This window comes from Chiloscyllium punctatum, chromosome 4 (assembly GCF_047496795.1).
Source record: "Chiloscyllium punctatum isolate Juve2018m chromosome 4, sChiPun1.3, whole genome shotgun sequence".
Classification (NCBI taxonomy): Eukaryota; Metazoa; Chordata; class Chondrichthyes; order Orectolobiformes; family Hemiscylliidae; genus Chiloscyllium; species Chiloscyllium punctatum.
The window spans coordinates 57019862-57032344 of NC_092742.1; the positions used below are offsets into that span (position 1 = coordinate 57019862).

Here is a 12483-nt window from a genome sequence, read left to right on the forward strand (position 1 = left end):
TTATAGGATATGATAGCCCCTACAATAACCAAAAGGCTAACAACTCAATGACAATGTAAAAGAATTCAATAAGTCTAGACTTGGTGGTTTGTCATGAGTAATTATTGATATTGCTCGATTAATGTATATAAAATTATAATATAATGCAATATAAACCATCTAGGCAATTCATTAAACCATAAAAGCTTCCAATTGTCATAAAAATTCAATTGAGTCACTAATGTTTTTCAGGGAAGAGATTCTGTCCCTTCTACCTAGTCTAATCTATATACAAGAAGATTTCCATGCTTGACTGTTAGTGAGTGACTTAAGCTTTCAAACAAACTCTGCACAGGTCAATAATTTAAAAATTAAACAAATGTGTTAGCAATAAACTGGAGGTTAGATCAATCACAGAATTGAAGGTGCTCTTGTGGTGCAGAGGTAGTGTCCCTACCTCTGAGCCAGGAAATCTGAGTTCATGTCCCACCTACTCCAGAGATGTAAAATAACATCTCTGAACAGTTTGATTAAAAATTGATCACAGGAGGAGATCATTTGGTCCATTGTCCTGGCACAGGCTTGTTAAACTAGCATCATTACCGAGTGCCAATCTCTGCCTTTCCCCCCACTCCCATTTCTATCCAAACAATCATCCAATGCCCCAATTGAACCTGCCTCCACATGCTTCTAGGTGGTACTTTCCATTCAGTAATTACTCGCTGAGGGAAAAAAGTTTTTCTCATCTCACTCTTGCTTCTTTTGCAAATCATTTTACAGCCATGCTAACAAAAACAGAAATTGCAGGAAAAACCCAGCATCTGTGGAACCATCCAGGAATTCTGTTAGAAGGGTCACTGGACCTGAAATGTTAACTCTGCTTTCTCCCCACAGTTGCTGCCAGACCTGATGAGATTTTCCAGCAATTTCTGCTTTTGTTTCTGATTTCCAGCATCCACAGTTCTTCGGCTATTTTGTATCCAAGACTTCTCGCTTGTGTTTGTTATTCAAAGGTGAGCAGAATTCCCTATCGATTATTAAGCCTACTAATGATTTTGAAAACCTTTCTCAGATCTCGTCTCAGTCTTGTTCTCTCCAAGGAGAACAGTCTCAACTTCTTCAATCTATCATCATATCTGAACTTTCTCATTTCTGGAAACATTCTTGGAAATTGCTTCTGCACTCTCTCCAAAGTATTTGCATCCCTCCTATAATATGGCTCCTAGAACTGTACACAATCTTCTAGCTGAGGTCTAACAAGGGACTTATTCAAATTCAACATCAGCCCCTTACTTTTGTGGTCTCTTTTTAAAACCATTTCTGCCCATGCAAGTTCCAGCATTAAATTAAATTATGGTGTTCAAAAATCAATAGTCTGTACTTGATATCATGGTGTCAATGGTGGTAGATCAAGGTAGGATTTATACAATCTCAGCCTAATCAACAAAACAATATACTTTTTGCTAATTTCTGGGAATTGGTGACCACATTAGCAGAACTTTCCCACAATTTATTCGAGCTGTAGCTTGAAAGAAACAGACTAAGTGTTGGAGAAACTGCAGGTCTAGTCCCATCTAGAATTAATATTGAGTCAATACTGAAGCCTGATACAGTTTTACTCACAGAATCATATCTATTAGTTAGCATCTTTGGTTGCTTCATCATATTTTGAGTATGTCTTGTCCCAACAGCAGAAAACACCTTCCAGTGGTTGAACTCAATGCTACACAGTTGGGTGAGAAAGGCCTTGGGAACAACATTGATTTTAAGCCCAGCGAAGTCTTCTGCCAATCAACACCTACCATTTCCTCCTCAATAATGGATCTATATTCCTCCAGGTTGAACATTATATGGAGGAAGCTCTGAGGGAATCAAGGGCATCACCCCATACTCTGTTAACCCATCTTACAACCAATTTCTGACTCCTTGACTTCTATCGGGCCACAAAATCATCTTGGTTCAATAAAAAGGGCAGAAAAGTATATCAGGATCTGCAGCACACATTCTTTAGAATCAGGCACAAATTTAGTGAAACTAATTTGCAGATCTAAATTCCAAAAACAGCAGAAAATAAGCAACCTCTAAACAACATTCGGACTTTTGAGCCCTAACACAACAGATTATGGCTGATGAGAGTACTATCATGGTTAGGAAGGCAGGAGTGCAAGAAGAAGACTCATCACCAATTTCTTAAATAGACTAGGGATTTCTAATAAAAATGAATGCAAGCAACCAACAGAAGGAGGAAATGTCATGATCATCTGCATTCTCATGTATAGTACAGTACATCAACCCATGACTACAAAAGACATGTCTGAAACAAGTGTCTTCTGCCAAAGGTACTGAGTACACACCATTGAACATGCCAAGGTCCAGTGAATTTAATTACTCAATATAATGAACACAAGAAAGATAATACATCCTGACAGCGTCCTAGTTATAATGCTAAAGATATGTGCAGACTAATGAGCTGTTCCTTTAGTCCAGCTGGTTCAGTATAGTTACATGTACAAGATTATGCAAGTTTGAAAATAAGATAAATCCAACCCCGCCAAATTGCACTCTGCCAGCCTCCACCATTATTACTGTCATTAATAGTTGCATCAAGAAAGAACTATTTAGCGGACTGCTTGAATACTGGCCACATCTACAAGGCTTGCATCAATAAAGTGATTAAATGCTGATCACTCCTGGAAGGCTACAGCAGCAATCACACTCAATCAGCACAGTACAATTGCCTTTAGCAACTTCCCTGCCATTGGATTTATTATCCACCCTATTAACATATGCCACACTGTGGTTGCAAACACAAAGTCCACATAATGCATTTCAGCAAATTCAACACAATTACTTCAATAACACTTTTACCATCAAGAAAGAAAGGGGAAGCACATTATTGAAACAATTTTTCCCTCCAAGTTATAAACCATCTTGGTACTGCACACTGTAAGATGTAGGAGCATTAGAATGTCATAGAGCCCTTCAGGTCTGGTTCACCTCTCAGTGAGATCATGGTTGATCTGATAATCCTCAACTCCAATCTTGCTTTATCCCCAAAACCTTTAATTCTATTACTAATGAATCTATCATTCTTAGCTTTGAATGTTCTTAATAGCCCAGCCTTAACAGCCCTTTGTAGTAAAGAATTCCACAAACTCAGTACACTCACAGAAGAAATTTCTCCTCATCATTGTCTTAAATGGGTGACCCTTTACTCTGAGATTATGACCTTTATTCTTGGAATCTGATAAGGGAAACAATCTCTCCGCAACTACCCTCTCAAGCCCTGGAAGAATCTTTTATGTTTCAGTTAGGTTGTCTCTCATTTTTCTAAACTCCAATGATTACAAGCCCAACCTAAAATTCTCATTGTAAGAAAATCTCTCTGTACCCAGATTCAAACTAATAAACCTTCTCTGGATTGACTCCAATGCTAGTTAGATAAACACCAAGACAGTTCATGGTATCCCAGTTGTGGTCAGATTAGTGCTTTGTATAATTTTTAAGCAAAATCTCCCTACTTTTCTTAATAAAGGCCTTCCCAATCACCCACTGAATGTGGATGCAAGCTTTTTTGTGATCTATGTAAGAGAATTTGCAAATCTCTTAATGATATTCAAGATGTGGAAGTGCCGGTGATGAATGGGGGGTGGACAAAGTTTAAAAAATCACACAACACCAAGTTACAGTCAACAGGTGTTTTGGAAGTACAAGCTTACGGAGTTGCTACCTGACGAAGGAGCAGTGCTCTGAAAGCTTGCACTTCCAAATAAGCCTGTTGGAGTATAACCTGGTGTTGAATGATATTAAACTCATCAATGCTTCCTACCAAAGTGCCTAACCTCACATTTTCCCATAGTACCATCCATCCACCAAGATTTTGCCTACTCATTTAACCAGTCTAAATCCCTCTGCCAATGCTCCCTCCAGACTCTGCAGTCATGCCATACAGACACATTGATTTCCCATTCCAGAAGTCACTGACATGCGCAGATCTCAGAGGCTCACACAGCAACAGGAAAAACTAGAGGGAATGTAGCCCTCTGCAGATTCTTTGTGTCATCCTCACTATTTGCCTTTCCACCTATTTATGTGTCATCGGCAAATGTGGCAATAGCACACTCACGTCCCTCATCCGAGTCATTACTCTGCACAGTAAATGATTGTGATGGCAGCTCTAATCTCTGCACTGTCCCACTAATTACAGGTTGTCAACCCGAAATTGCTCTCTTTATCCCAACTTTCTGTCTCCTAATAGTTAGCCAACCCTCTATTTGTTTTTACTTTTCACAGTGTAGTCTCCTCCACACTGGGGAGATCAAGCACAGACTGGGTGACTGCATTTTGGAACATCTCCATTCAGTCTACAAGCATTGGGTATATGAATAGGAAGGGTTTAGAGGGATGTCAGCCAAGTGCTAGCAAATGGGACTAGATTGGGTTAGGATATCAGGTTGGTATAGGTGAGTTGAACCACAGGGTCTGTTTCCATGCTGTACATCTCTACAACTCTATGACCCTATTACCCTGATTTTCTAGTTGCCTGCCATTTTATCTCCTTATTTCATTTTAACTCTGACTTCGAATTCACAGTCTCTGCAGTGTTCCTATAAAGCGCAACATTAGCTCATCTCTTGGCACCTCATCTTTTAACTGGACACTTTACAGTCTTGTGGATCAAACATGGTGTTCACAATTTTAGATCATGAGTTCTGACCCCACTTTGCTTCACTTTTTTTGTTGTTTTGGATTTTTTTTCACCCATTCCTTTGCGTTGCTTTCAGACTTCCGCTATTCATAATCCTGGCATTCACACCACCTCTGGGCATTTTTATTGTTCTTTATGTCATTCACATCTCCCTTTGGCCTTGCACAATGGAGCTTTTTGTCATTTAACCTATATCCACCACATCACAAACAATAGCAAATCTTCCTGGTTCTTCCTGCATTCGTTGAAGCCTACAACACTTTGAAGTTTTCTCAGCTCTGATAAAAGGCATTGACCGGAAACATTAACTCTGTTTCTCTCTTCTCAGATGCTGTGTACTTGGAATATTCTCAATTTTTAATCCTGTTTTCCAGAATTTGTAATATCTTGTTTTGGTGATTTGGAGATAAAACATCATTCTTGTATTGCTACTGGGCCAATGTTCTGGAATCCCTTACCATAAGGAACACCTACACCACAACAGCTGACATATTTCAAAAGTACTCCTTTCTTGCCCATATCACAGTGACAACAACTTAAAGCCATTGCTGTTATGCAAATAGATAAGTGCCTGTCATAAGTTTCTTCCACTCCTTACTGCAACTTTTGTACAGTATGAACAAACACCATGGAGAGACATTGTCAACAAATATTTCCACCATTTCTCCAGGATTTCAACCAAACTTGAAGCACAAAATTTGGGCATGCCCTGCAGAAACTATACTCCAGAGTGTTTGGGGTGATCAATCACATGGAACTCAGTCCAGCTGTTTAGTTTGGAAAAGCAGGGGTGAAGATGCACATCTGGAATCATTAGTTTCACCAAAGGTGGTTAATTTATTGAGGCTGTGTGAACTTCTATTATTTACAAATCTTTGAATATGATGATAGATGAATGACTGAAGAATAAGTATATCAAATGAATGTATTTGGATGGATAGCAGCCTGCTGAATTGTCAGTAATAGTACAAGAGGATCTGAAGGTTTTCCCTTTGTCTTTGAACCTTTCCCAAACATGGTCAGTTTTTAGGAGTCAGCTTTGTCAATCTCCTTTACAATATTGAAAACTCTCCTCAAAGTTTTTACCCAGGGAAAACAAAGCAGCCTTCTTAACGTTTTGAGGATTTCATATTTATTGCTCACCTCTCTTCTTGCTGAACTGCTGTGGTCTTCCAGCACCACTAATCCAGAGTCTCTTCTTGCTTAGTCAATGTTTCCTCTCCACACAGCACTCCAGAGACCCAAATTACAGATAGGAATACAACAAAATAATATAACCTAATGTTCTTTTTTGTAAATATATTTTATTAGCAAACAACTTTTTTTGACTATACAAAAATATAAAGTTATTAAAAATACGATCAATAACAAATATCAGTATAATAAAGAGAAAAGAACACAAATTACAATACAACTACTGTCTACTAACTACTAACCTATCCTATAATACAAAACAAAACCTAACACTGTGCAAAACAACACAAATAAATAAGTAATTGACCTATAGATCAAAAAAAAAGAAAGGAAAGCAAAAGAAAGCACAAAATAAAACACAAAATAGCTATGCTTGGTGTAAAGCTCCCAAACAAAAGAACAGGAGAGTTGTATGTATACCCGTATTAACTCAGGGGCTCCCCCCCCCAGGGCCCAAGTCTCAAAAAACCTAATTGTCCTGGTTAAACAAACGCCATAGTTAAAATAGCCGACAAATCTATATCCAAATAACTGAAATAGGGCTGCCATTTCTTATAAAGATAGTCTGTTGTGTGGTGCACCATGTTTGTAAAAAGGTCCAAGGGAATGTGCTCCGTAATTAATTTCTGCCATCCCAGCAAGCCCGGCGGGTTCTCAGACACTCAATTCATCAGAATATTCTTCCGTGCACAATATGCAAGAATATTAAATAGTTTCTTCCCATGCCCATCTAAAGATGGTAAATTCGGTAGACCTAAGAGGAGAGATATCGGGTCTACTTTGACTTCAGTCCTCAATACCCTCCCTATCTCTCCCGCCACAGCGCTCCAATAAACACAGAGCCTGTGGCATGTCCAGAAGCAATGGGTAAGAGTACAAACACTTATTTTACATTTGGGGCACACTGAAGATGCCCTTTTTTTAAACTTCACCAGATGGTCCAGTGCCAGATGAACCCTATGCAGAACTTTTCACTGCGTAGCACTTGTCATATTACAGATTGAGATCTTTCACGCGTTCTCCCATATGTTCTCCCATGTTTCAGATGAGACATCCATTCCTAGCTCTTGATCCCAGACCTCATATAACCAGTTAATATCCTGCCAGGCCTGCCATCCAGCAGGTGATAGAGGGTACTAACTGAAAGGGTGCTTGTGGAATGGAACAACAACCTCTCTGTATCGGGCTTATAGGGCTTAGTGAGAAGTGTAGTCTTCTTCTGGATAAAATCCCTAACCTGAAAAAAATGGAAAAGATCTCTACTGGGCAATCTGTATTTGTGGCTCAGTTGCTCGAAAGACATCATAAGCTCCCCCTCAAACTAATCTCCCAAACTGAAAACTCCTCTTGCTGCCTGTAGATTGAACCCTGAGTCCATCACCCCTGGTCGGAACCCTGGCATGCCAACTATAGGCGTAAGTGGCGAAGTCTTGGATAAGCATCTCTCACTCTGATACATCGCCCCTGACAGTAGTAATAACAATGGGGTTCCAGCAATGGTCCATAACTGTCCTCATCTTATCCATGAACAGCAAGTTAATAAGAGGGCACTTTGCCTAGGTGACCTCAATATCCAGCCACATTGAGCCCGGATCGTTACCGACCCAGTCACAGACAAAGAACAGCAGGGAACTCAATTGATACCTCCTAATGTCTGGGAAATCAACTCCTCCTCCTCCTTGAGGCAACTGCAGTTTAGTAAATTTGATGAGGGGCCGTCCACGATGCCAAACAAAGGAACCACACCGTCCCATAAGTTTCCGCAGCATTGAACTGGGAAACATTATAGGGAGCGTATGCATGGGATAAAGCAAACAAGGAAGAACATTCATCTTAGTGAGAGATATTCGGCCCAGCCATGAAATTGGAAGACCTTCCCATCTCTGGAGATCCCGCCTAATTTTGTCGAGCAAGTGAGTAAAGTTAGTCCGACATCCGCATTCAGTGTAATCTTGTGTACCCTCAATCACACCTCTTGGAGCAGTTAGTTGGACTTTCTGCTGAGTGGCCTCTGCCATCTATCACCAACATTAAAAAAATGGTGAATGGGGGCAGCCTTGAGAACTACCCCTACCAATTCTAAAGTTCCCAGACTTCATCGCGTTGGTGACAACTGCGGACAGAGTGGGGTGATAGGAAACCTCCCTCCACGTAGCAAAGACCCTACTCAATGCAAACTGCACCAAGACATAAAAAAAGATATGGCCATTCCACCCTGCCAAATGCTTTCTCTGCATCGAAGGAAATCACCAACCCCTGAATCGACCATTGCTGACAAACTTGGACCATATTCAGCAACCTTCTAATATTATTAGAGGATCTACGGCCCCTTATAAAGCCTGCCTAGTCCTCTTTAATAACATGGGGCAACATCCTTTCCAATCTCAGTGCCAAGATCTTAGACAGAATCTTGAAATCTGAATTTAATAGAGAGATGGGTCTGTATGAGGCACAATCCTTAGGAACCTTCCCATTCTTAAGAATTAAGGAAATATTAGCTTCTCTCAAAGATGGTGGTAAGCATTCACGCATATGGAGTGATTGTACATCTCCAACATTGGCCCTGACAGAATCCCTATAAACTCCTTACAAAACTCACCAGGAAGACCATCAGGGCCAGGAGCTTTCCCACTCTGAAGTTGCCTAGCTGCCTCCTGTATTTCCTGAACTGTCAAGGGGGCATTAAGGAGAGAGGCCTGTTCCAAGGTTACCCCTGGGAGGTCCAGGTTCTTAGAAAAGGCCTCCATTTTAGCCCACCTGTCCTCACAACCTTCAGACTGATACAATTCAGAGTAAAAACTCCAAAAAGCCTCAATCCTTATAACCTAATGTTCTAATCGAAACTTAGTTATCAACTATATCATTACTAAATGTACAAAAGAACTGAGGAAGACATATTCTGTCAATAGAGTATTGACAGCCAATATTATAGAAAAGAGCGACACACTCTAGACCTTAAGGAAATGGCACATGAGGAAAGATTGACGATCTTGAGTCTTTTCCCACTCAAACAGGTTAAGAAAACATGTGACAGAAGTTTTTCCAATTTTTAAGGTTTTCAGATCCAAGTGAGTGTTAGTGCACTCCTCACTGCAAGTTTAGTACAGTTTGAACAAAAACCATGGAGAGACATTTTTAACAAATATTTCCACCATTTCTCCAGGACAAAATATCAGGGCAAGGATCACCACTAGAAACTAGACAATAGACAATAGATGCAGGAGTAGGCCATTCAGCCCTTCGAGCCTGCACCGCCATTCAAACTAAAGACAATGAAGAACAGAGAGGGCTCTTCTTTTTAATAAAAGGAGAATAAATCTGTGGAACAGCTCATCCACACAAATGATGGAAGAAATTGTAAAGGTTTGAAGGAGTAACAAGGCCAGTAATTATCTAGAAATGGAAGGGGACTGGATAGATGGGCTACTCAGACTGAAGGCCTTTACTGGTTTACACTGTTGCTAGGTTCTTATCAATTGAGAACGTGAGAAATGAGTTCATTAGTTTAATAAACTTCCTGGATGCAAGGTGAATGAATCTCTGCTCTGTATTGCTGTGAGCTATTGAGATTTCATATTATAATATGTTAAACGTGATAGAAATTAGGTCACCTTGTAGCTAAAATAATCAGTTTTTTTCCAGTTATAGGAATAGATGATCTTAGTAACTTTCCCCACTTTTTGTGCCAGTAACAGCTTCACAGCTATAAGTGTCTGAACGAGAAACCCGTGGGAATATCCCCTGCTTTAAAGTAAACCTAGTCCCTTCTCTGTATTTTGTTTTTATTTTGTAAGATTTATGAGCAGAGACATTTGTGTAAATAAACCATCAAGCGTTGAGTCGTAACCGTAAATAGTTGCAGTTACAGATTGTTTTCGTCTTTTTTGTTCAGGTCCCATTGCATTCGATTCTCATCCAGACGCCAGTGAAGTCAATGTGAGCGGCAGGACGGTAGGGTACAGCAACCGGTTAGATGTCGCATTGATAAACATCTGTCCGCAGTACACTGTCAGAGCAGTACACAGGGGAAGAGAGGAAGATGTTGATCTATTAGCGTGGAGTACATATACGACTGTGTATTCCAAGCCAGTGCAGAGATCTCCATCCCCTGAGACGGTTTGTCTCACAGTGTTGAATGGCCAGCCCTTTACCTGGACTTGAGTCATTCATTCCACGCCGCTTACACAGAGATTCCTCACCGTAGTATGGCAGAACCATTTCAGCTTTACATTGCCCCGCCCCCCTCGCCTTCAAAATATCAAAATAAAATCTTTCCTGCGCGTTGGGAACCACTTGTAAGTACCAGCGCGTACTTAGTTTTCAATTGACATTATTCCCGAGTAGACCCACAACTGAAATAGTAAAATTCCACATTTGCCAATTACACCCTGATGGAAAATCACGACCAGGAGCAACAATAGGATTTATAAAATCCATCGCTTATCAATGTTTCACCTCAAACGGTAAAGCCAGTTAAAGGTCGTTTCGGTCACTGGCGGCTTCACATTACTGCAATCCCCTTTCGAGTTACAATCCCCTGAGGGGTTTCTTAGCCACTGCCTGCGGTTTCACAGGCGACTACAGGACAGCATCATTATCGGTCTCACAATGAGAGACCTTGGACCGCCAGAGACACCCAAAGATGCAAACTAATTCCCAGCAGGGGAAACAAAAACACAATCTGCATTTCACGAGCAATTTTTTGTTGGGGCGAATGAACTCCTAGGAAAAGCGAGGTGACAATTCAAAGGTTCTTCGGGATTGAAGCAGCGCAGACCGCGAGATGCACCGGGAATACTGAACAGTGACTGGGAGACACTGACTCACCTCTCCCTGTCAACCCCCACCTCCATCACGCCAGAAACATCCACCTTTTCAGGCACCTACACATACACCTACTCATCCCAGAAAGAGTTGGCACCGGTTTGGAAATTGCACGTAGCCGACTGGATAAGTTTTAGACTTAATTCAATATTTGGCGGATATTTTACGACAGGGTACCGTCAGAACTTCAGAATGATCACCCCAGGGGAACTCTGCCAGAGAAATCAAACGGAAGGTGCCCTTTGGTTTTGTTTTCCCCGCTCGCCCGGAGTTGGGTTTGTGAACGCTTCACTTACTTTGATGACTCGAATATCCCGGGTAATAGCCATAATATCCTGTGATCCGTAAGATCCTGTCCTCGATGGTGGACACCCCGTTGGAAGCGGCTTTGACGTCCATAAAGGACCTGGAGCACTGCTGGTCTTCAGAGGGCGGAGGAGACAGATACTTGAGCTGGTTGAGGTGCAGGCTTATGTCCGACAGTCTCCGCATGGTTTTGTTAGTGAGCGGGGAGTTGGGTTCCGTCAGGCACTGCTGACGGAGATCTCATCACCCCCCCCCCCCCCCGGACTGTGACTCCTCGCTACAACACTGTCACCTCTAGGGGGCAGCCCTGCATTCCCCTAGTGATCCCAATGCTGTCCCCCCCCCACCTCCCCCATATCACTGAGCCAGGACACAGCATTCCGCTCCAGATCGCCGCACGGTTTGGCTGAGCTGCTTTCCACCCATCCCTTTGGCAGATAGAATCTGGTTGTATATCAATTCAACAGATAACACACACAAAAAAAAGGGTTGTCTCGTAGATCTGCGTCAGAGACCGCTGGCTGTGAGGAACAGCCTTTGCACCAAACCTCCCCCGTACCACAGCCAGACAGAGTCCTCGGTAAACCGCCTTCTACTACTCGGGGAAAAGCCTGAGCTCATTGTTGGAAGGAACGCGGACTGCAATGGTTTAAAATGCCGCCTTCTACACCCATCCCCTTGACTTTATTATGGTCTACAAGGGTATGCCAGAAAGAGAGCCGCTTTGGAAAGCTTGAAATCGCCAAATAGGACGTGTTTAAAGATTAGAGTTTCCCTTCCCAGGTCGAATCAAAGTGTCAGATTTCTGAATGAAATATTTTGTAGTAAATAAGTCACCTGCGTTAGAGATTTCGCAACACAAGAACACAAATCCAGTTAATGACCGCGCATCAGGCTGCTTGTGGGACTGGTCATCTGAGCTCCAATTATTCTGTCGGGCTGATGAAAAGACAGAAAAGTAAAACATACTGGGAAGTTAATCAATGATTAGTTAGAAGTGTACATCAGTGACTAGAATGTTTGATCTGTACCGATAACGGTATGAATGTCAAAATGCTATCTACAATGTAACATACGATTAAATCATTTGTATTCAATCATTTTGGAACCGTATTGTGCGTAGTTTTATCTTGTTTTGCCTATTTGGACCAATAATAGAAGAACTAGTACTATAAACTATTTCCTTCAACGTTAGTCTGAATAAATTTAATTAACATTATACTGTTCAACATCGACTGTCTAAGATGGGAAGTGAAAACACCAATAAGTTACGATTGCTAACAAAATGAAATACAGAAATCACAAGTGAACAGTTCTATTGCATTGCTGATTACAACCCCAGTAAACAGCGGCAGAAGGATTCACTTCACTCAAAACAACAAAAAGAAAGAATCGGGAATGCAATACACAATAAAGGTATTTTGTTACCAGAGCCCGACCTTCCAAAAGAGAAGCACATTTCATGGTTATTC

At 41.3% G+C, this 12483-nt stretch overlaps 1 protein-coding gene across 2 annotated transcripts in view; it reads right to left on the minus strand.

Annotated features, from left to right (window-relative positions):
- Nucleotides 1-11187, minus strand: part of slc35f4 (solute carrier family 35 member F4) — a 191947-nt gene extending 180760 nt beyond the window's left edge. For both annotated transcript variants that reach the window (XM_072568803.1, XM_072568805.1), the window contains exon 1: nucleotides 11002-11187. In XM_072568803.1, the coding sequence (XP_072424904.1) occupies nucleotides 11002-11104 (103 nt within the window). In that variant the 5' untranslated portion in view covers nucleotides 11105-11187. The remainder of the gene's footprint in view (nucleotides 1-11001) is intronic.
- Between the last annotated feature and the right edge of the window lie 1296 nt (nucleotides 11188-12483).